Source organism: Erinaceus europaeus, chromosome 3 (genome assembly GCF_950295315.1).
Source record: "Erinaceus europaeus chromosome 3, mEriEur2.1, whole genome shotgun sequence".
NCBI lineage: Eukaryota > Metazoa > Chordata > Mammalia > Eulipotyphla > Erinaceidae > Erinaceus > Erinaceus europaeus.
The window spans coordinates 125,531,213-125,556,351 of record NC_080164.1 but is presented as its reverse complement, the minus strand read 5'-3'; the positions used below and the strand labels follow the sequence as shown (position 1 = coordinate 125,556,351).

At 37.7% G+C, this 25,139-nt stretch overlaps 1 protein-coding gene across 1 annotated transcript in view; it reads left to right on the top strand.

Moving 5' to 3' along the window:
* The first annotated feature begins 3,112 nt into the window (after positions 1-3,112).
* The window catches only part of SDAD1 (SDA1 domain containing 1), a 37,262-nt gene continuing 15,235 nt past the window's right edge, over positions 3,113-25,139 (top strand). Inside the window, exons 1-14 of the mRNA XM_007519813.3 lie at positions 3,113-3,326; positions 6,540-6,644; positions 7,080-7,178; positions 11,030-11,140; positions 13,279-13,350; positions 13,430-13,530; positions 16,934-16,991; positions 17,752-17,826; positions 18,264-18,365; positions 20,014-20,083; positions 21,385-21,488; positions 22,181-22,238; positions 23,176-23,234; positions 24,164-24,240. Of these exons, the coding sequence (XP_007519875.1) occupies positions 3,237-3,326; positions 6,540-6,644; positions 7,080-7,178; positions 11,030-11,140; positions 13,279-13,350; positions 13,430-13,530; positions 16,934-16,991; positions 17,752-17,826; positions 18,264-18,365; positions 20,014-20,083; positions 21,385-21,488; positions 22,181-22,238; positions 23,176-23,234; positions 24,164-24,240 (1,181 nt within the window). The 5' untranslated portion in view covers positions 3,113-3,236. The remainder of the gene's footprint in view (positions 3,327-6,539; positions 6,645-7,079; positions 7,179-11,029; positions 11,141-13,278; positions 13,351-13,429; positions 13,531-16,933; positions 16,992-17,751; positions 17,827-18,263; positions 18,366-20,013; positions 20,084-21,384; positions 21,489-22,180; positions 22,239-23,175; positions 23,235-24,163; positions 24,241-25,139) is intronic.

Below are 25,139 nucleotides of genomic sequence, written 5' to 3'. Positions count from 1 at the left end.
CTATTTCACCGACTGGACAGTAGTGTTTTCAGATAAAAATTAAAAAGTTCCAAAGCAGCCCCAGTAATTGTGACTATATAAGGGGAAATAGACACATAAAATTGTAGGCAAAATTGATAATAAAGCTGGAAGGAGAAAGAGCTAGTAAAGAACAGATGGAAGATTAAATAAGCCTCAAAGAGTACAAAGATTTCTTTTGTTAGCATTTTCCAGTCCAGTTTGTATGACAATCGTTTTGTCAAATGACAGTTTTGTTGTTAAAGAGAAAGGCATGTGCTCCCTCTAGTGTCGAATTGGTTTTTTTACACTTTTTTTTTTTTTTTTAATTAGAAAAGATCTGACATATGCACAGCTTTTCTGAACATAGTTTCTAGGAAGAGAGTAAATAGAATTCAAAAAGTAGTTACTGGTTTTAAGTTTTTCCTGTGGACATGTAAGATATTTTAAGTTTTGTAATCACACTGAATGATTGGAAGAAATGAAAAATTATTCATTCAACAAGTATAAACTGATGGAGTACAGGATCTGCATGCTCGAGGATCCCACTCCCATCCCCAGCATTGTATGTACTCAAGTGGCTCTCTGGCTTTTCTTTCTTGTTCTCTCATAGGAAACTTTCATATCTCATAAGAATACATATATACCCCACCAATGTGTCCTGGAGCTCCGCTTCCCCAGAGACCCACCCTACTAGGGAAAGAGAGAGGCAGACTGGGAGTATGGACTGACCAGTCAACGCCCATGTTCAGCAGGGAAGCAATTACAGAAGCCAGACCTTCTACCTTCTGCAACCCACAATGACCCTGGGTCCATGCTCCCAGAGGGATAGAGAATGGGAAAGCTATCGGGGAGGGGGTGGGATATGGAGAATGGGTGGTGGGAATTGTGTGGAACTGTACCCCTCCTACCCTATGGTCTTGTTAATTAATACTTTCTTAAATTAAAAAAAATACATATATATACATATATATTACTTTATTTTATTTTTATCAAAGCACTACTCAGCAGTTCTGGCTTACGGTAGTGCTGGGGATTGAACTGCGGACCTTTGGTACCTCAGACATGAAGGTCTTTTCACATAACCATTATGCTATCTCCCCAGGCCTTTGAAATATATATTTCAAAATATATCAAGAGTGGTCATCTGAACTGAAAGAGCAAGAGTTGGGGTGCTTCAGTCAGAGGAGGCAGCAGCTATAAAGGCCCTGAGGTCTTGAACTACCAAATACGTTTTCAGAAAGAAGGAAAGAACAGCCATTTCCTATGGTACAGTCAAAGAATGAAAATGGACAATAGCAACAGCACAATGACTGGTGATATTCACAAAAATAATTTTTAGTGAAATGTGGAAGCAAAATATTGATTAAAAGACTCTTGGAAAATTAAATATGAAGGGGTCAGGTGGTGGTACACCTGGTTGAATGTACATGATACAATGTTCAACCGGGTTTGAGCCCCCGGTTCCCACCTGCAGGGTGAAAGCTTTATAAGTGGTGAAGCAGGTCTGCAGGTGTCTCTTTGTCTCTCTCACTCTTTATCACCTCCTTCCCCCTTGATTTCTGGCTTTCTTTAACCAATAAATAAACAAATAAATAAAATAATTTTTTAAAAAGGAAATTAAATATGAACTGATCATATGATCAGTTATTCCACTTTTAAGGATTTCCCAAGAAAAATGCAACATGTTCACATGAAAATTAGATCACAAATATTCATAGGCCCAAACTGGAAATAATTCACATATTTAACAAGTGAATGTATAAGCAGACTGTAATGCAAACTTATATGATAGAATACTACTCAAGAAGAAAACAATGAATTGGCATATGTACAACAATATGATTTTCAAAATAATTGTGCTTTGTGAAAGAAGATACACATACAGTATCGCACAGTTTTATTGGCATAAAATTCATACAAATGGAAACTTCTCTATGGTGACAGAAAGCAGATATATCTTTGGGAATGGTGGAATTCCACAAGGAAAATTAGGGAGGATGGATATATTAAATTTCTTGATTGTGACGATGGTTCATGGCTGAATTCACACACTCAAATTCACCAAGTATACACTTTATAGTGAGTTTCTTATACATTAATTATATCTTAATAAAAATTTAACAGTATATTAATAAATACATTCTCTAAAAAAAATTAAAGGATTAAGGGTTAGGGAGATAGCATAGCAGTTATGCAAAAGACTCATGCCTGAGGCTCCAAGATCCCAGGTTCAATCCTCAGTACCATGATAAGCCAAAGCTGAACAAGCTCTGGTAATAATGAAATAAAATAATGGATTAAATTTCAAGTGTCCCTTGAAGTCCATTTCACTAAGTTCCAATAATGAAAAGTATGTAGAAATATATTGTTTGGACCTTTTTTTTTTTTTTTTTTTGCTGGGGCTCAATGCCATCTTAGCAATAACGCTGGTGGGGAAAAAAAAAAAAGAATAAAGGGTTGTTCTGTGGATTCAATGGATTAGTATAGGAGAACTGCTTCTGTAGTATTAAATGACAGGGGTAAGTTATCAAGTATATTTATTTTTGTACACTAGAGTATAGAAATGGATTCTCTAAGCACTACTAATCCCTGCATTGAAAAGTACAAAGATTAGAGTAGTGCTTAACTTTTGAAAACTAGTTTGCATATTTAACCTATCAACATGAGAACGTTTTATCTAATTCACACCCTTTTCCCCCACGTCTGGGTCTCATTGATTTGAAATAATTAAACAAATAAAATCAGATATTTGACATTATTTATGTAAAAATGCACATTTAAACCTTTCATTACTTTCTCCCACACTTTCTGAAACCTGATAGTACTATTTACTCCCCGACAAGTATTTTTAGTTGTAAATTTAAGAGGTTGGGGTTTAAACTATTAACACTTGTCTGGCCAATGTTTAATAGGGGTGTCGGGATAATGAAATAAATTAATGTATGAGGGAAAATCTTTGCATTTTAGATTATTTCGGAAATGGTAACTATTAGTGGTTAGTATAGGAAAAGATATCGCAGAAACCTGTAAAGAGCGTTCAGTCAATGAGAATAAGTTTGATACTCTAAGGCTTCCGTAGTAAATAGCCAAAATGTCGCCGCCCACCTAGCTTCCCACGTGCATTTTCCGGTCGCATTCGGAAGCTTGAGTACCAGCCAGAGCTGAGGGGGTTTGGGTACTATCACTGTTCAACTTTTCTTAAAACCGTTCGCTCGCTACACAGTTCAGAATCCAAGATGTCCAACAGAAACAACAACAAGCTTCCCAGTAACCTTCCGCAGTTACAAAATCTGATCAAACGGGACCCGCCGGCCTACATCGAGGAGGTAAGTGCGGCTCTCTGACGTTGGAGGCCGGGGACACGACTTGTGACCCAGGCGGGGCTGCGCGGCCTGGAGCTGTGCTTCTGACTTGCATGTTGTTAGTTCCAGCGTCTTTGAGCACGGTGGAAGGGGTTTGAGAATGGACTGGTTCCTTCCCTACGTCTTGAAAATCTGCGGTTCCTTTGGATTTTCTACTTGATCCCTAGATTCTGTTGTAGTGGGTATACAGTTAAAAGCCTCATTTGACTAGGCTACCCCCCCCCCCGTTAGAGAAACAGGTGACCCCACACACACACACTTCCATGCATATGTCTCGCCCTTTTCTTTTCAGAAATCCTTGACCTGAGTTAGTAATTCTTGATTCATCGTTTGATGGAATGTTTTGGTCCGTGGAATGCTTCAATGAGCCAGTTTTGTGCTATGGGCTGTGACTGAGAGACCAGGGAATTCTCAGTTACAAGAGACAACGCTAGTTTATAGTCTAGTTAAACTTAGATTTCAGCTTCACCAGAAGCTGGCATGACTTGGATGTCAGAATTTGTTTTGTGAAAAGGTTGTTGAAAAATTAGATTAGGCTTAGACCCCGAGAGAATTTGTATACTGACCTTTAGCAGATTGTGAACATTAAGGGTGTTCTAGAGACAATTGTTTGATAGGCATCACGTGTCTTTTCTTTTTCTTTCTTTCTTTTTTAACCAGAGCTCAGCTTTGGCTTATGGTGGTGTGGGGGATTGAACCTGGGATTTTGGAGCCTCAGGCTTGAGAGTCTCTTTGTGTAACCATTACCCCCACCCTTAAGTGTCTTTTCTAAATTTTTGCGGCAGTGTGCTTCTTCCTCACTAGATTGTAGTTTGTTCAGTGGCTAACACAAGTATTCATCTTTTGATTATCCTTCTAATTTTCCTCCTCCAAGTTTTCACTTAGAAATATTTAGGTTTGTACTTTTAAATAATGCTTCAGTTGTTTAGGTAATCAGTAGAGAGCTTTTTCAGAGATAAGGCAGTAGAAATGAAAAATAAGATGCTAATACAATAAATTAAGTCATAAGGTGAGACTCGATGTATAAAGTATTGTATTACTATAGAGAGAGTAATAGTTGATATTCTGTATAATGCTGTATTTATGAGCATTGGTTTTAAAAGTGTCTTGGGAGTCGGGTGGTAGCGCAAAGCCCAAGGACCCCCGTAAGGATTCCGGTTCGAGCCCGCGGCTCCCCACCTGCAGGGGAGTCGCTTCATACGCGGTGAAGCAGGTCTGCAGGTGTCTATCTTTCTCTCCCCCTCTCTGTCTTCCCCTCCTTTCTCCATTTCTCTCTGTCCTATCCAACAACAGTGACATCAATAACAACAACAATAACTACAACAATAAAAAACAAGGGCAACAAAAGGAAATAAATAAAAATAAAAGTATAAGTCTTGCTGTTGACCAATTTTGTAATCAGAGAGGATTAATCACTAAGCCTGTGCATGTATTTTAGTATTTAAGAAGATAGAGGTACAAAAAATCAAGCAACTGTCCAAATCCACCTGTATTGTATCTACTGTATGTCAGTATAATTTTTGACTCTGGGGAGGCAAATAAAAAAGACAGATATGAGCACTCTTGGACTTAAATCCTAACGGTGAACTGTGAAGGACTATGAAGAAAGTGTGTGTGTGTGGGGGGCAGAATGCATTAGAAAATGGAGGTTGTCCATTTGAATTTCTTGAGCAGGGAAGACTTCATAGCTGTGATGTTCTCAAAGCAGGCAAGTGCATGCAGAAACTCTTGGAAAAGGAATAGAGAGGCCGTTACTATGGCTAACGTATGCTAAGCACAGAAGAGGGCAGAGTAAGATAATGTGAAAAAGGTGGAATTTAGATCTAGTGTAGCCTTTTAGACTAAGAAGAGGAATTTATTTATGTATTTAGTGTATTTCTGAATCATTAGGGAATTGTGAGTGGGAGAATAATGTGATCTGACTTAAATATTTTTAAAACTTTACTCAAGACTGTATATGATGGATTTTAAAGAAACAATTATTGGGAGGCAGGCTAACTAATATAATAGTCCTTGAATAGTTCAGGCAAGATGATGATACCATCAACATACAGGATATGTCAAGTAATATTAAGTGCTCTGAGGGGTGGGGTAAGGGAATAATATACCTTCTAGTATATATGTTGGGAAAGAGGAATGAAGCAGACTTCAGATTGAATTAGAGTGTAGGATTTGGGCTGATTTTAAGAACCCGATCTGATAATTCTTAGCAGTTGGAGAGAAGATAAAGTATATGGGTTTACATGAACCTAAGTGGTTAAATAGAAAAACCAATGTGTGGAGATCATTTTCGGATTGTTTATATTCTTTTAATGACTAAGACACGAGGTAATCAGTTGGGAGTAGGGATCTAGAGAGGGCTTGAGACAAAATAGGAAATAAGGAAAATATAGTAAGATTGTTAGAGTTCATTAAGAGCCTACCTTTTTGAGGATTGTGATGATGAATTTAAAATGTGATCACTTAATTTTCCCCAACCACATTCACCTCTGAGAGTACAGCTTTGGAGAAGGAAAACACCAGATGAGCATTTGCCAAATGAATACAGTGACAAAAGAAAGGGATAAGTCAGTTGAAATATATTTATGGAGGTGAATATAGTGATTGATCATAAAATTGAAGCTGAAATTGGGGGGAATTGTGGGAAGAATAAATGGAGAGAGATACAGTGGAAAGGTAGTAAGCTCTGTCTATAGTGTCTATAGTCTATGGTGACATTGCAGGATTGTTGGGATTAGGGAATTATCAGAAAAGAGATGGATAGTAGAATAGGATGCTTGGAGACGGGGATATTTCTTTCTTTTTAATTTATTTATAAAATGGAAACACTGACAAGACCATAGGATAGGGGGGTACAGTTCCCACCACCAGAGCTCCGTATCCCATCACCTCTCGGTAGCTTTCCTATTATTTAACTCCCTGGGAGTATGGATCCAGGGTCATTATGGTATGCAGAAGATGAAAGGTCTGGTTTCTGTAATTGCTTCCCCACTAACATGGGCGTTGACAGGTCGTTCCATACTCCCAGCCTGGGAGGCAGGGATATTTCTAGATATTATGAAGTTTACTGCATCTTTTTCCTCTGTGCTACTATCCACTATTTCTAGCTACTTTTTTGTTTTGTACTGAAGAAGTCATATAGTAGAATGTAATTAACTTAAACTTAATTTTCTTCAGTTTCTACAGCAGTACAATCACTACAAATCGAATGTGGAGATCTTCAAATTGCAACCAAATAAACCTAGCAAAGAATTGGCAGAGCTGGTAATGTTTATGGCACAGGTAAGATAATATCTGAATAAAACAGGCTAATTTAAAATTGCAGAATATTTTTTTTCTATTAACAGTAAATTTTACTGTTTGTAAGTAGGAACTTAAATTTAAAATTAAAGAAAAAAACTTTCTTTTTTTTGGAATTTCTATTTTTTCCCCTATGTTGAGTTAGAGACTCTAGAACTTTTTGCAGAAGTAACCAAAATAAATTTTCAAGTTACTTGTTCAAATTCATCATAAAAATGCTCTAAATCATGTTGTTTACTAAGACTAAAGGAAACATGACAAGAGTTTAAGAAATTTGCATGCAGAAGAGTGGTAGATGGCTTTGGAACCACCTATTTCTGTGAAATGTAGTGCTTTACTCTATACAACATCCTAGATAGAGCATACGTGCTATAGGAGGGAAAGAGAAACTTCAGAAGACCCTTTGCTTTGTTACAGATCGGTCACTGCTACCCTGAATACTTAAGTAACTTCCCTCAAGAGCTGAAAGATCTTCTTTCCTACAATCATACTGTCTTGGATCCAGATCTTCGAATGGTAGGAACAGCATTGCATTTGGATCAACATTATTTTGTGCTCATAAAATAGCTCTTTATCTGAGAATAAGTTCTCAGCTAAACATTCTTTTAAAATGTTAATCAGAATGTGTTACCCCATTCTTAAAATCCTTCTGTGACTTGATTTATGCATAGAACAAAACTTGAATCATTGTCTATTCGACACTACATGCTTCCTATTTGTGTCTTGGGTCTCTTCTCCTTTCCTGCTATATACTTCTTTGATCACCTGGTAACGTTTACATATAATGCTTAGTTTAATAAAAATCCATTAAGTTGGGGGATGTTATGCATGTACAAACTATTGTAGTTACTGTTGAATGCAAAACATTAATTCCCCAATAAAGAAATAAATTTTAAAAAATAAATAAATGGGAAACTGGGGAATGTTATGCATGTACAAACTATTGTATTTACTGTTGAATGTAAAACATTAATTCCCCAATAAAGAAATAAATTTAAAAAAATAATAAAAAATAAATAAATGGGAAACTGGGGAATGTTATGCCTGTACAAACTATTGTATTTACTGCTGAATGTAAAACATTAATTCCCCAAAAAAGAAATAATTTTTTAAAAAAATCCATTAAGTAACCAGTTGAGCATTGAAGATTGTTTCTTTTGTCACTGGGTCTTGGCCTAGATACCCTTCGCCAGACCAGTACACCTATTTCCCCATCCACTGAATGTTGGCTGCTAGTATTAAGACCCAGCTGCCCTTCTCTGGAGTGCTGTCCTCAGCTAAATAAGAGTCTTAACACCTGGCTGCACTCCTGGCCCACCCCCAATACCAGTCTAACCTAGAGGTGCAAAAGCCCAGCCTCTTCCATCAGAGTGAATCCAACTTTGTGTTGCAGTTTATGCTCCAAGACTTCTATGATTGGACAAAAGCTAGACTCTAGTGAAGGACATGTTCTTCCTTATTCAGCTTTTCTTTTCCCTGCTTTATCTAGCTTCCTTTGCTTTCCATGATTATACCATGGACAAGTCATTGTGATAAAGCTGTCTCTGCTTCTAGACATCACTCTGGTACATGTACTGCCGGGTTCAAACTCAGGACCTCATGTCTGAGAGTCTAGCACTCTATCTACTACACTACCTCCTAGATCATACTAATTGCTTGTTTTGTTTTTTTTTTTTGTTTTTTTTTACTACTGCACTGCTCAGCTCTGATTTATTGTGGTGCAGGGGATTAAACCTGGAAGCCTCAGGCTTGAGAATCTGTTTGCATAACCATTATGCTATTTCCCCCCTGCCCTTATCTGTTTTTCAGATACAAATATTATGATTATAAAGCATTTACACTTTATGCCAAAACTTGTAAAAATGCTTTAAGTTCACAGTGTCAACTTTATTAATTTATAGCTTAACAATCTTTCTCTAATTTTACCATTCTTGTCATTCTCTAGGAGCTTTTAAATTTCTTTAGAGCAGGGCAGAGGGTAGATAGCATAATGGCTATGCAAAGAGACTCTCATGGCTGAGCTCCAAAGTCCCAGGTTCAATCCCCCGCACCACCATAAGCCAGAGCTGAGCAGTGCTCTGGTAAAAAAAAAAAAAAAAAAAAAATTCAAAAGAGAAAATGATGATGGCATTCCATCTCAGACAGGGTTGCAGACTAATTGGTTCTTAACTGAAACATGGGACTTGGTAGCAGTAGTACAAGATGCTTCAAGCATGAATCAATAGTCAGAATACTTACCTATGTCTTGGAACTTGGAAGTGGGGGGGAATATATATGTATATATCTATTTTTTTTCTTTCTTTTCTCCAGAGCATCACTCTTACACTTGCAATGTTGGGGATCTCATGCTTGAAAGTATCATTTGTCCACTGCCACATCCCAGGCCACTGCCATGGGGCTTTTTTAAGTTTCTGTAGATAATACAGTTTTGAGTTTTTGTTTTCTCTCCAAATAATTAGGTTTTCTTTTATGTGGCTGGTATTACTCAGTGAAACTGGTCTATGAGCTTTATTAAATAAGTAAATAAGGGAATATTTCTTTTCTTTTTTAGATTTTTTTTTTCTTTATTTTTTAACCAGAGCACTGTTCACCTCTGGCTTATGGTGGTGCGGGGGATTGAACCTGGGACTTTGAAGCCTCAGGCATGAGAGTCTGTTTGCATAACCATTATGCTATCTACTCTCCACCTGGGAATATTTTTTTACAGTGTTTTAAGATTACTAAATAGGTTAAAAAATAACTAGTAGGATTTCCTTTGCTGTTAGGGAAGAGACTGAGTCTGTAATTAGTGTTCTCTTTAGAATGCATTGGTGAGTGGTCTAGGAGGTGGCGCAGTGGCTAAGGCACTAGACTCTCAAGCATGAGGTCCTGAGTTCAATCCCTGGCAGCACATGTACCAGAGTGATGTCTGGTTCTTTCTCTCTCTCCTCTATCTTTCTCATAAATAAATAAATAAAATCTTAAAATTAAAAAAAAAAAGAATGCATTGGTGAATTTTTTAAATTCCTTATGGTAGCTTCCAACTGTTAGCAGTTGCTGGTACTTTATTTTCTGTAAATTAATTATATTATTTTATTTATTTGTAACACTAGAGCCTCACACATGCACAATTCCATTGCTGCAGGTTCACCTTTTTCATTCACTTTATTTCAGACAGAGAGAAAGGTGTCACTGCACTGCTCCATGAGCCATGGAGCCCCTGTAGGTGCTATGATTCTCCCATGTGATGTCAAGGTTCAAACTCAAGGCCTCACACATACTAAAATATATGCTTTACCAGGTGAAGTGTTTCCCAGATTTTTGTTTGTTTGTTTTTACATTTATTTTCAAAAGAGAGGGAGAGAAAAAGCAAGAGACAAGAAGAGCATGGTTCAGTTCTGTTAGCTGGTGATGCCAGTAATCTCGTCCCTGGACTTTACCTAGCATATTCAGTACTTTTCCCCAGGATTTTCTGAATCATTCCCAAGTTTTTATAAATTTTTTTCTTCACTTAGTTAAACTTGCATTTTTGTTGTTGTTTGTTTACCAGAGCACTACTCAGCTCTGGTTTATAATGGTGCTAGGTCTTAAACCTGGGGCCTTTGGTGCAATAAGCATAAACGTCTTTTTGCATAACCATTATAATATCTCCCCAACCCTGAAAGACATGTTTTGATAAAAGAAACAAAATACTCATGCATGTTAACTTCTATTTTAATTAAAATCAATAAAGCATGAACTTACAGTTTTCTTAAATGCTAACTATCTTTTCATATACATTTTGTTAATTTATTTTGACTATTGTTATTTTTAGTTGTGTTTGAATTGTCACCACATAGCCATTGGGAACTCTTTTTTTTTTTTTTTAAGTAATGCCTCTAAGGTTTTTTTTAATCATTCTAGCAAACATAGTTCCAAAACCATTGTTAAAGTGACAAGAGGGACAATAGGAAAGTTATTGATAATTAAGAGTGCTACAACTTAATATCAGCTATTTCTAAATAATATCTTGGAAGGTTACAGATTCACATTGGTTGTTCCAATTTAGTATATTGTGCCAGTTGATTGATCACTAGGGTTTTAATATGTATTGATTCTCCTTTTCCTCCATGTGTAATATAGCTCTCACTCAGTCACTGCTTATCAATTATATTATCCTGTTTAATTCCTTCATACTTTTCTTTTTTATTTTTTAAACCAGAGCACTATTCAGCTTTGGTGGTGTGGAGGATTGAACCTGGGACTTTGGAGCATCAGGCATGAAAATCTTTACATAACCATTATGTTACTTCCCACATTCCATTTTCATATTATATATATACTCTAATTTCTCACTTAACATTAATTAAGACAGTGGTCTTACAGTCTGTTTTTTTTTCCTTCTTAAGACATTTTGCAAAGCTTTGATCTTGCTGAGAAATAAGAATCTCATCAACCCATCAAGTTTGTTAGAACTCTTCTTTGAACTTCTGCGATGCCATGATAAGCTTCTGAGAAAGGTAAAATACTCTCTACTATCCCCACCCCCCAACCCAACTTGTACAACTTAAAAGTCTTTGAGTTCTTACTTCTTTATATTATTGGATGTTGTTAAAAATTTTTATTTTTAAAGATATTATTAATGAGAGGGAAGAGGAGAAAAATGAGAACCAGAGCATCACTCTGGCACATAGGATGGCGAGGTTCAAACTCCAGACTTCATGCTTGATGGTCCTATGCTTTATCCATTGTATCACCTCCCGGTGGTGTTAAAAATAATTTCAACAGGAGAAAATTGACCTTTATGTGCATATACTGTGGTAGTAGTAGCCAATGTTTATTGAGTGCTTACTCTTTGCAATGTGTCCATTCTCAGAGCTGTCTACGTATTTACTTGTTTATTTACAAAACCCTACAAGCTAGGAATTACTAATTTACACAGACTGAAGCATAGAGAGGTAGAGTAATGAGCTCAGGGGTCACAGAGCTCCTGAGATATGCAGTTGGAGGATAAGCCCAGGCAATCTGACTCTAGCACTCAGGCTTTCTTCTACCTCACCGAATTGACTGACCCAGAGCCTAAACTGAATGATACACATCACTATAACTGCCTCCTCTCTCCTCCTCAATACCTAATTCTTTGTCTTTTAAATTTTATTTATTTAGTATTTTCCTATAACTTTGTATTTATATAAATAAAACAGAAGCTGAAGACTCATAAAAAAGCTTAAGAAAGTAAAGCTAAATTTACATTCATTAACTTAAAATGTTCTTTTCAAAGTGTTAAGAATTGTCTACCATTTGATTTTTTTTTTTTTTTTTTAGCAATTCTGTGGGGTTTAACTTGGGGAATAAAAGTGGTAGTCTGTGGGAATATATATATATATATATATAAAGTTTTTATTTATAAAATGGAAATATTGACAAGACTAAAAGATAAGGGTGGTACAATTTCACATAGTTCCCACCCCCAGAACTCCATATCTACTCCCCTCCCTTGATAGCTTTCCTATTCTTTATCCTTCTGGGAGTATGGACCCAGGATCATTATGGGGTTCAGAAGGTAGAAAAGTCTGGCTTCTGTAATTGCTTCCCCACTGAACATGGGTGTTGGAAGGTCGATTCATAATCTGTGGGAGTATATTTAAGGTACCAGTAGTACCTGTATTTCCACTACTGTCTTGCATTTAGGTTCTCCTAAGTGCAGCAACTTCCCTCTTTTTTGAATGACAGTGTTATTAATATACATAAATCATATGCAAGTCATTCATTTTGAGGTATACAGTTAATCTCTTCCAAGATGGCCAAGAAAGAAGGAACAATGGTCATGCCAAAAGGTCTGTTGCCATGTGCAGACTACTTTCTGTACCAGCTGCCAGTGCATGCCATTAGCAGAGGCTCTAAGCTTTTGTGAAATGACACTAGTGTGTGAGTTGTTACATTCACGGAAAGTAGTCACTCTCCCAAAGCTCAGAAGGGCTCTGCCAAAGCAAAGAGAAGTTAAGTCCTTAAGGACTGATGAGAAAAGGGGTAGAGGGAGGGGATGGCAGCAGGGGCGTTAGAATGGAACTTACACTTAAAAGTTTTTAGTATATTTATGGAATTTGCAGTCATAACCACAGTCAATATTAGGACATTATTATCACTACCAAAAGAAATTTCATTCCCATTAGCAGTCATTCTCCATCCACCTCCCCACCCCAACTACTCTAGGCATTTTCATGTCAATATATGTTATAAATTCTCTTAGTTAAATGTTTGCAAGGCTCATCAGTATTATAGCATATAACAGTGACTCATTTTTATTGCCAGATAACATTCTGTTGTCTGGTTATACCACATTTGGTTTATCTATCAGTTCAAGGACATTGGTTGTTCTGGCTGTTGTGAATAATGTTACTATAAGTATTTGTATGAATATTGATGTGGAAGTGTTTCATTGCTCTTGGATATATAATTAAGAATGGAACTGTTGAATCTTGGTAACACAGTGTTCAACCTTTACAGGGCAACTTTCACTTGTTAGTTACTTCTTGTTTTGCTTTGATTTTATAGAATAAAAAGTAGTAAAATTAAATCTTGCTGTGTATTTGTACTTTTCTCCAAATTGAGCAGGATTAGAAATCTTGTTTAATGTGTTTATGTTTTTCTTCCTTAGACTTTATATACACATATTGTGACTGATATCAAGAATATAAATGCAAAACACAAAAACAATAAAGTGAATATAGTAAGTATCCTTTTGTTCTTCATATTTACAACATTGTGCCATCAGTGTACTGAGTCTTATTTCTCCTCATTGTCTTTAGGTATTGCAAAATTTCATGTACACCATGTTAAGAGATAGCAGTGCAACTGCAGCCAAGATATCTTTGGATGTTATGATTGAACTTTACAGAAGAAACATCTGGTAATAATTTTTTTGTCTCTTGAGAAGTATTGTCTTTTTAATTGCTAAAGCACAGACACAGATTTTTTCTTTCTTCCTCCTCCTCCTCCTCCTCCTCCTCCTCTTCTTTTTTCCCTCAACAAAACAGGAAGAAACTGAGAGGGGAGAGGGAGAAAGAGAGACAGCCTGCAGATCTGCTTTGCTACTTATGAAATGTCCCCTCTACAGGTAGGGAGTGAGGGCTGGAACCTGAGTCTTTGCATGAATCCTTGCGCTTGGTACTATGTGAGTTTAACTGGGCACGCAACTGCCTTGCTCCCATTATTTTTTTTCTTGATCTTGAGTTTATTGATATGCTTACCTCCACTGGCCAGGCTGTGGCGCACTAGGTATAGCACACATATTACAGTATGCAAGGACCCAGGTTCAATACCCCAGTCCCCACCTGCAGGGGGAATATTTCAAGAGCATTAAAGCAGTGTTGCAGGTGTCTCTTTTTCTTCTGAATAGAGAAATTGAGAGGGAAGGGAAGATTTAGAAAATGAGAAAAAGAGATACTTGCAGACTGCTTAGTCACTCATGAAGCTTCCCCCCCTGCAGGTGGGGACCAGGGACTTGAACCAGGGTCCTTGCACATTGTAACATGTACACTTCACCAGATGCATCACCACCCACCCTGTCTTATTCTTATTTATTAATAGGAAAGAGTGAACAAGGACTTCACTCTGTTATATGAGATGCCAGGGGTCAATTTGGAACCTCACATTTGCAAGTTTGACACTCTGCCACTGTGTCCTGTCTTCTGGCTGCCATTTCTTGAACATCTACACATAACTCATATCATTTGAAATGTTATAGGTAGTGAAACTGAAGTTCGTAGAGTTTAGTTTAGTTGCTAGTAAAGGGCAGAGCTGAAATCTAAACCCAGATGTGAGTATCTTCCTACTCTACCATTGAAGATTTGCAGATCAGTTTATCCAATATATATAAAATCTTGTTTTGTAAATTTGCCTATTGTTATAGTGCTCAAAATCATGTCTTTTGTTTTTATCTTTTTAAAGCTTTTTTTTTATTATGTTTATTTATTGATTGGAGACAGCCAGAAATTAAGAAGGAAGGGGGAGATAGACAAGCAGAGAGAGAGACACCTGCAACACTGCTTCACCACTTGTAAAGCTTTCTCCCTGCAAGTGGGGACAGGGGCTCGAATTAGGGTCCTGTGCACTCAGCCCGGTTCTTCACCACTCAGCCCCTCTTTTTTCCCCCCATAAAAGTAACTAATAAGGGGACTGGGTGTGGCGCAGCAGTTAAGTACACATGGTGCGAAGTGCAAGGACCAGTGTAAGGATCCCAGTTCGAGACCCAGGCTCCCCACCTGCAGGGGGATCACTTCACAGGCAATGTAGCAGGTCTGCAGGTGTTTATTTTTCTCTCCCCCTCTCTGTCTTCCTCTTATCTCTCAATTTCTCTCTGTCTTATCCAACAACAACAATAACGATAAACAACAAGGGCAACAAAAGGGGAAAAAATAACCTCTAGGAGCAGTGGATTCATAGTGCAGGCACTGTCCCAGTGATAACCCTGGAAGCAAAATAAATAAATGGAAGTAACTAATGGTTATTGCAGCAGAAACTTTGAAAAAGGAACAATTTTCTTTTTTTATTAGTGATAGTTTTATTACCTGAAGACAATCCCTATTAGCATTATATATTCTCTTGTCTTTAGTGTGAATTTTTAAATATGGTGGCTATTTTTCTCCGTTTTTTCCCTGTAGTGTGCGTATTTCAGTTTATCATGAGTATCTTGCTTTGTCAACAAAAATTCTGGGAGTCAGGTGGTACTGCAGCGGGTTAAACACAAGTGGCACAAAGTGCAAGGACCAGTGTAAGGATCCTGGTTCAAGCCCCTGACTCCCCACCTGCAGGGGAGTCACTTCACAGGCGATGAAGCATGTCTGCAGGTGTCTTTCTCTCCCCCTCTCTGTCTTGCCCTCCTCTCTCCATTTCTCTCTGTCCTATCCAACAACGACGACAACAATAAAACAGGGCAACAAAAGGACATAAATTTTTTTTTTTTTCCTCCTCCAGGGTTATTGCTGGGCTCGGTGCCTGCACCATGAATCCACCGCTCCTGGAGGCCATTTTTTTTCCCCCTTTTGTTGCCCTTGTTGTAGCAAGTTATTATTATTGTAGTAGTGGTTATTATTATTGCCCTTGTTGACGCAATTCGTTGTTGGATAGGACAGAGAGAAATGGAGAGAGGAGGGGAAGACAGAGTAGGGGAGAGAAAGATAGACATCTGCAGACCTGCTTCACTGCCTGTGAAGCGACTCCCCTGCAGGTGGGGAGCCGGGGGCTCGAACCGGGATCCTTACGCCGGTCCCTGCGCTTTGCGCCACATGCGCTTAACCCACTGCGCCACCGCCCGACCCCCAGGACATAAATATTTTTTAAAAAGTAAAACAAGATTCTTAAAAGAACCTTTTTTTTGGCCTATCTTTTTGTTTGTGGAATTCTTACTTTATTAAATACAGTGTAGGCATGAAAAATATATAGATTTTTATTTACAATTTAGTCTTTGTTTCTTTGGCCTCTGGGACTTTGCATCTGCATGGTTTCAACACTCCCAGGGGATTTATTTATTTATTTTCAGATAGAGGCTGAGAGACATCATAGCACCACTTCACTCATGAAAGCCTTTTTTAATTTTTATTTATTTGATAGGACATATAGAAACTGAGAGATGAGGGAGAGAGATATCTGCAGGGCTGTTTCACTGCTCATGAAACATCTCTGCAGGTGGGGACCAGGGTCTTAGACCTGGAACCTTGCACATGGTAATTAATGTGTGCTCAACCAGGTGTACCACCCTCCTCACCCCTCGTGAAGCTTTCTTTTTGCATGATGTGCCAGGGGCTTAGACTTAGGTTTTTTTTTTTTCTTTATTGGGGGATTAATGCTTTACATTTGATGGTGAATACAATAGTTTGTACATGCATAACATTTCTCAGTTTTCCACATAACAATACAACCCCCATTAGGTCCTTTGCCATCCTTTTCCAGGATCTATATCCCCCGCCCCAGACTTTTACTTTGGTGCAATAGGACTTAGGTTCTTAAACACGGGAAACTGACTTTACCAGGTAAGCTATCTTTTGACCCCCCACCCCCCCCCCCAGCTCATCTTAATGTCTGTGAAATTTCCTGACGTTAAACTGGACTGAAATTTAGTTAAATATTCAAAGAAATATGCTAGAATGAAAATTTATTTTGACAGTGGGAGTGATAGCATAATGGTTATGTAGACTGTCATGCCTGAGACTCGTAAGGTCCCAGGCTCCATCCCTGCACCATAAGCCAGAGCTGAATAGTGCTCTAGTAGAAAGAAAAAAAATTATGTTGAAATACTCATTGTCTTCCCCCAGGAATGATGCCAAAACTGTCAATGTAATCACAACTGCGTGTTTCTCCAAGGTCACTAAGGTGAGTGCTTTGGGAAGATGCTGTGTGTTTCCACTAGAAGGAGGAGGAGGAGGAGGCGGCAAGTATGTGGGGAAGAAGCAGTGTGCTGACATGCAGATCCTGCTTGGTGAGACATTGCACTTTGGCTACTTCCCTGGTTCCTCTGTGCTTTCAAGGAATCAGAGTTATTGTTAAATCATTTGTTTTCAAAGTGAAAGCTTTATTTGATAGGTTTTAATCTTTATTGAAGTAACTGATTTACAGCATTATGTAGGTTTCAGGTCTATATAGCATATATTATGTCCCCCACGAAATGTCTAGTTTTCATCCTTCAACATTTTATTATAAGTTTTTTTAATGCTGGGTATTTGATGATTTTGTAACATTTATTTTTTTATTACCCCTGTAATTCTTGATTCTTTCTACTTTTGAACTCAGGCAGGCAGAGTTGAAGGTAATTTAAGTCAAACGAAGTTTGACTTCCTGATAGAATGGTTGTAATTTTTTTTTGGGGGGGAGGGGAGAGGGATATAGAAATTCTTGATAGTTTTCTTGCAGGATAACAGTTATGTAGAGCCTGGCTGTTACTATCTAGTTAAAGATGTTATTTATTTGTCAAACAAATAATATCAAAAAACAGTACGTTTTAATGAATGAAAATAAGCTACTTTTTCTTTTTATCCCTCAGATTCTAGTTTGTATCATGTATAAAATATAGGGGAAAAAGTACTTATTGTATAAACCAAGCAAAGTTATTGATTTTGTTCTGAATGACCTTTAGATATTAGTTGCTGCTTTGACATTCTTCCTTGGGAAAGATGAAGAGGAGAAAAAGGACAGTGACTCAGAATCTGAGGTTAGTTTATTTAATCATGGCTGCTTTTGAACTTTACAGCTTTTCACATTTCTTCATTAAAAGCAGTAAATCCTGGATCAAGTGGTGGCTCAGCCAATACATGACCATATACAAAGACACTGGTCCCAAGCCCCAGGTACCTACATGCAGCAGGAAAGCTTCACAAGTGGTGGAGTGGTGCCACCTGCGCTTAACCCGCTGCACTGCCGCCCGACTCCCAAGTAGATATTCTTTGTTGAATTTTAAAAGGCATTTAAAAGTCAAGTTCATTTTTAATAGTGTGCAATGGGTCTAAGTATAGAGAAGTGGTTACTCTTTCCTTCTTTGTAAGCAATGAAGCAGTGCTACAGGTATCTCTCTACTTCTCTGTTTTCCCTTCCCTCTATTTCTCTGTAAATTTTCCTTTCCACAATTCTATAAAGTAATTTCTTTTTCAGGATGAAGGGCCAACAGCAAGAGACTTGCTTGTGCAGTATGCCACAGGAAAGAAGAGTACCAAAAACAAGAAAAAATTGGAAAAAGCTATGAAGGTGCTCAAGGTAAGATTTGTACCTGGAGAATGAAGTGGAGTCATTTGAATGCAGAACATGTGATTCTTAGCAAAAGTCTTGAAGAATTTGAAATTTTAAAAAATGAAATCTTAGGGGTTGGGCAGTAGCATACCTGGTTGAGTATACACATTACAATGATCAGAAATCCAGGTTCAGCTCCCAGTCCCCAACTGCAGGAAGGAAGCTTTATGAGTGGTAAAGCAGTGTTTCAAGTGTCTATCTCCTCCACCCCTCTCAATTTCTTTCTCTATCCTAAATTAATAAAGAATAAACATTTTAAAATAGAATTTAAAAATATTTAGCTTTTTTTTTTTTTCCTCCCTCCAGTGTTATCACTGGGGCTCAGTGCTTGCGCTATGAATCTACTGTTCCAGGAAGCCATTTTCTCCATTTTGTTGCCTTGGTTATTATTGTCATTGTTACCGTTATTGTTGCCATTGCTGTTGTTGTTGAATAGGAGAGAAATTGAGAGAGGAGGGGAAGGTGGAGAGGGGGAGAGAAAGACAAGAGACCTGCAGACCTGCTTCACTGCTTATGAAGCACCACCACCCCCATTCCTTGTAGTTGGTGCCATGTGTGCTTAACCCGCTGCACTAACACCTGGCCCCCAATATTTAGCTTTTTAAGCACCATTTTTAGATGATAAATATTTTCGACTCCAGCAGAATTTGTGACTTAAGTAAACTAATTTGGTTAAATTTACTTTTTACTTGTTTTGATCTAATGGCCAGCCTATCCTTCTCAAGACACATTGCTAGAAATGTCTTATCAGAATAATACACAAGTGAAATATGTTTTATATTTTGCAATTATTATTCCAAGATTGTTGATTTGGCTATTGTGGGGTTGTTTGGTTTTTGTGTTGTTGTTGTTTGGTTTTTGTTTATAGTCTGAAAGTCCTTTAATTCTCACAGGTGCTAATTGGTGAAACATGCCTAAAGTTCAATTATTTTTAATTGTATGTTTGTAAGAGACAGACTAGACCTCTGAGTAGACTTATTTATTCTTTTAATTTTTTAAAATAAATATCTTAACTTTTTTTATATTTAATTTTGATGAGAGAGACATATAGAGAAAAATGTATATAGAGAGACCAGAGCACTGATCAGCTCTGGCTTATGGTGATCCAGGGGAGTGAACCTGGGACCTCAGAGGCTCAGGCATGAGAGTCTTTTTTGCATAACCATTATACTATTTTTCCAGTACCTGCTCTCCCATTTACAATGGTCATTTTTATCTTTTGCTTTCATGTACTGTTGGGAATCCAGGAAATCATATGCAAGGCATATGCTTTACCCTTGAATTGTCTTTTCTTTGCCCATGCAAGGTTTGCCATTAAAAGATAAATGTCACCTTTAGTGCAAAGCGCAAGGGCCAGCATAAGGATCCTGGTTCAAGCCCCCAGCTCCCCACCTGCAGGGGAGTTACTTCACAGGCAGTGAAGCAGGTCTGCAGGTGTCAAAAAAAAAAAAAAAAAAAAAGATAAATGCCACCTTTAATAAGTTTTTGAAACAAAAATTTGTTCTTTTTGAAATAGTGCATTGAACTTAATAATAGCCTCTAGCACATTAGTGCATTTAATCATAAGGGGCTTATTGCAGTGATTCACAATGTTTTTCTTCTCCCTTTCTTTTAGAAACAAAAGAAGAAGAAGAAACCAGAGGTGTTTAATTTTTCAGCTATTCATTTAATTCATGATCCCCAAGGTATATATTTATGTTTTTTGAAGTTCCTTGTTAATCTTTTATTATCTGCACTCAAGATGATCAGCAATGTAGGATTCCTTGCACTTAGTAGTCAATTGATGTTTTTTTGTATTTACTGATACTAATTGCTTGTAATATAGAGGATATTTTAAAGCAGTGATTTGAGTACATATTGAAATAAGAATGTGGAATAATAATTCTCTATGCAACTTGTGTCTTTAACAACACAGTAGTAGTGAACACTGTTTTTGCCCAAGTGAAAAACTGAGTCCTGGGGCAAGCAGTAAATGGGTTAAACTGGTGTGTGGAAACCACAACTGTGGAGGCCCTGTCTAGGGAAGCCTATGGGAGCTTCCTATTTCACAACTCTAGTTGGCAAACTATACTGCATGTTGTAGTCCCAGATGGAATTTCCAAATCTGTCCTGGTGCTTAGGTCCTGCTGTCTGTCTCCAGTTACTCTGGTCTGATTAATGTGTGGAATGTGAATGGGCACAGGGACTTTTAAATGCTCCTGGTTTTCTAATGCACAACAGCATTTATGACCCCCTCCTCTTTGTCAATTGCTTCTCAAATAGTGTACTCACAGGTCACCTTGGAAGCGTGTTAAAGTATGTATTCTTATTCATTAGATCTGGGGAAAGGCCCTTAGAGTCTACATTCCCCGGGAGTCGGGCGGTAGCACTCTGGGTTGAGCACACATAGTACAAAGCATAAGGACTGGTGCAAGGATCCGGGTTCAAGCCCCACCCGCCCCCCTGTTCCTCACCTCCAGGGGGGTCGCTTCACAGGTGGTGAGGCAGTTCTGCAGATGTCTGTCTTTCTCTCTCCCTCTCTGTCTTCCCCTTCTCTCTCAACTTCTCTTTTTCCTATCCAAAAAAAAAGAAAAATCATAAAATAGCCACAGGAGCACTGCATTCATAGTACAGGCACCGAGCCCCAGTGATAACCCTGGAAGCAAAAAAAAAAAAAAAAAATGCTACATTCCTAGTAGACTAGCAGGTGACCAGCTGTTGGTGGTAGTCTATAGGTGACATGCTGAGAAGCAAGGCTCTTGAGATCTGATTTATGGAGCACTTGTCAAAGTGTCATTCTAGATGTTGGTACTAAAAACTTAATAATCCTTGAAGGGATATTCACCTTTGTGAATTTTCTCACCTTCTGTCAGGCTGCTGTTTTTACCATCCTGATTCCACAGATTTCAAGCACAATTATACCAGTCATTGATCTAATTACTGTCTACCCCTCGATGTTCCATGATGTGCAGACCATGGTGAACTTTCCTAATATTTTCCTTTTCAGATTTTGCAGAAAAACTGCTAAAGCAGCTTGAGAGTTCTAAGGAGAGATTTGAAGTGAAGATGATGCTTATGAACCTGATTTCCAGATTGGTGGGAATTCATGAGGTTTGGAAAAAATTGTTACTTTCTCTTGGTGACTGTTAGAAGTCGAATTATTCTAGGTAAAAGGTAGGCTACTAAGTTAGAGAAATAGTTTAATTTTATCCCCTAAAACAATTTAAATGTAAAATTTACAGAAGAATAAAATCTTTTATTGAAAAAAAAACTGCTTATCACTTGTTTTTCATATCAGTAGGAATGAGTTAAATTGATTATTTTCAGTTTATGTATATACTTTTGTATTTTTCTATTCAGTTTTATTTTTTTAGATTTATTTATTATAAGAGAGGGAACCCCAGAGCATTGTTCTTTCTTAGGGGATCAAACTCAGGCCCTCATGCTTCAGAGTACAATGCTTTATCCACTATACCTCCCCCTGGGCCTCAACTTTCATGTCTACATTTTACTTAGTCCTTCTTTGCTTTTCTGACTTATAAACCACTGTAATAAGAAGTTATCATTTTTGCAAGCTGAATTCTGTTTTCTATATTGAAATATATTACAATAACTTCTTGATTTTGTTTGAGTGTTGTATTTATATATAGAAACTTTATACATACTTAACTACTATAGAAAAAAGAAATTTCTAAAAATGAGTTTTTAAAGAAATGACCATTGACATTGGTGTTCTGTTCCTGTATAAAGTTAGTATGTTATTTCTGTTCCTGTATAAAGTTAGTATGTTATTTTCTCCACAGCTTTTTCTCTTCAACTTCTATCCCTTTGTACAAAGGTTTCTACAACCCCACCAAAGAGGTAAGCCTCAAAAAACAAACAAACAAACAAAGAAAAAAAGCCAGAGAACAGTGTGTCCCCTTTGCCATGTTCCTTTGTTGACCTTGAAGTTAGAGTAACTATCCAAATCTTTAATTCTGGAATTAAAAATTAAATTAGTTAAATGTGTTCTGAATTTGAGATGGGGAGACAAAGTTTTGTGACTTTTTTCCAGCATATATCATGAGTTAGCTATTCTGCTCATCAACTTTAAGAACAGTTATTTCTGAGAGAAAAAAACTCAAATACAGTTTATTCTGGGCAGGGAAGATGGTATTATAGTTATTTAAACATACTGTCTCACTTGAGGCTCTGAGGTCCCGTGGTGCAAAGCATAAAGATCCCGGTTCGATCCTGTGGATCCCCACCTGCAGGGGGGTCACTTCACAAGTGATGAAGCAGGTCTGCAGGTGTCTATCTTTCTCTTCCTCTCTCTGTCCCCCCCCCCCCCACGATTTCTCTCTGTTCTCTCCAATAGCAGTGGCAGAATAGAAACAACAGCAGCAATAAACAAGGGCAACAAAAGAGAAAAAATAACCTCCAGGAGCAGTGAATTGTAGTGCAGGCACTGAGCCCCATCAATAACCCTGAAGGCAAAAAAAAAAAAAAGTTACCACTTTATTTACTACTGGGTTGCTGGAAAAGTCGTGATACAGTTTTGCATAGGAAAAAAAATTGAAAAATACATCTTGATTTTTCCAACAGCCCAGTAGTTTAGATTATGTGGTGAGGTAGGACATTTTGGCAAGAGACTTCAAGGGAACAAGGAAGGGAAGCCATGCAGATCCCTTAAAGGTTGTATATTCCAGGCAGAGTAAGCAGCCATGGCATTAAATCCTGGAAATGTTGGTCATGTTTCTATAGTCCTGAGAGGCAGAGCAATGAATTGACTAACCCTTTTGATCTCTTACATTTCTAGAAGTTACAAAGATCCTTCTGTTTGCTGCACAAGCATCTCATCACTTAGTTCCTCCTGAGGTGAGAACTCTTAAGCCTTACTTCTGTCTGGACCTACTACATGCAGAGCAGTACTACTATTAAGTTATCTCATGGTTTTCCTACAGGGTTATTGTCGTCCCCCGTCTTCCCCCCTCCCCCCAATCTCACCCTGTTTTAAAACTCTTAACTCTTAAGGATATGTTGAGTTGTTGGAAAAGTCATGATCTACTTTTCTATGCAAAAATGTGTCATGACTTTTCTGATGACACAATATATACATAGAAATTGATTTACAGAAACTGAAGAAAACTGATTGTAGAAAGTAAAAGTTGGGGACTGGGTGGTGGTGTACCTGGTTAAGTGCACATTACAATGCACAAGGACCCAGGTTTGAGCCCCTGGTCCCCACCTGCAGGAGGAAAGCTTCTCAAGTGGTGAAGCAGAACTGCGGGTATCTCTCTGTCTCTCTCCCTCTCTATCACCCTCTTGATTTCTACCTTTCTCTATCCAATAAATAAATAAAGATAATTTTAAAAAATTTTGAAAATAAAGTAAAAATTGTTTTGGTCAAAAGTTATTGATAATTCTGATTTTAATTGATAAGCTTTATGATGGGGAGGTCAAGAAAGTAAATATATATGTGTGTGTATATGGAGATTATTTTTCAAAACTATTACTTTCTTTAATGAGATAACATTAGATTATCCTTGGTCAAAATGCTGTTTATATCTGTATTGAAAAATAATAATAGTAAAAGACAGCAAAATCTAATCTGAGGGTAGCCAAGAAGGCTGAAATCTCGAATGGGATCTTTTTCTGTGTTCCTTAGTTTTGACTGCTTCTAACTTTCAGACCACAGGTGGAGGACATTTTCTCCTGTGAGCAGTCTGTTATCCCTTCATCCACAGTGTCTGAATAGGTAGTCACATTATACCAGCAAATTCTCTTTCCTTTTACTCACAATTCAGATCATTCACTCGTTGCTCATGACCGTCGCCAATAATTTTGTTACCGACAAGAACTCTGGGGAAGTCATGACAGTAGGGTATGTACTACTCTTTTGTTTGTTTGTTTGTTTGTTTAAACCAGAGCACTTCACATCTCTGGCTTACAGTGCCAAGTATTGAACCTGGGGCCTCTGGGGCCTCAGGCATGAAAGTATTATTTGAACAACTCTGCTATTTATAGTTCATGTTATAACGCATGATAGGTTGTTACTGTGATAAGTTTGCAATGTAATACATGGAAGATTGCAGCTGCCAATGTGGCCTCATCTCAGGAGGTCTAGTGTTTTTACTGGTTAGAAATTTCAGGAGAGAACCAGAGAAAAGATGTTTTTTTCTTCTAGTTAACACTACAAAACTACAAATGAATGACAGTTTTAGTTTTTCTTCTATCTTGAATTTAAACCTTCCTATTTTAGCAAATAATTTTTTATTGAATTTACCTTGAATTACAAGGCAGTTCAGTAGCCCCCACTTTTTTTTCACTAATTAATTCATTTAGTGAGTGTGAGCCCTGATTTAAGGTTTATTTAATCTATATAGAAAAACAACCCAACAGTGATGACATCAATAACCAACAATAAAACAACAAGGGCAACAAAAGGGAATAAATAAATAAATTTTAGAGGGGGGGGTTGGTGATAGTGCAGCAGGTTAAGCTCATGTGGTGCAAAACGCAGGGACTGGCATAAGGATCCCAGTTCAAGCCCCGGCTCCCCACCTGCAGGGGAGTAGCTTCACAAGCGGTGAAGCAGGTCTGCAGGTATCTATCTTTCTCTCCCCGTCTTCCCCTCCTCTCTCCATTTCTCTCTGTCCTATCCAGCAATGATGACATCAAAAACTACAACAATAAAACAAGGCAACAAAAGGGAATAAATAAATAAATTAGTGTTTTTTTTTTAAAAAAAAAAACAACCTATATACTAAACAGCTGCTTTTT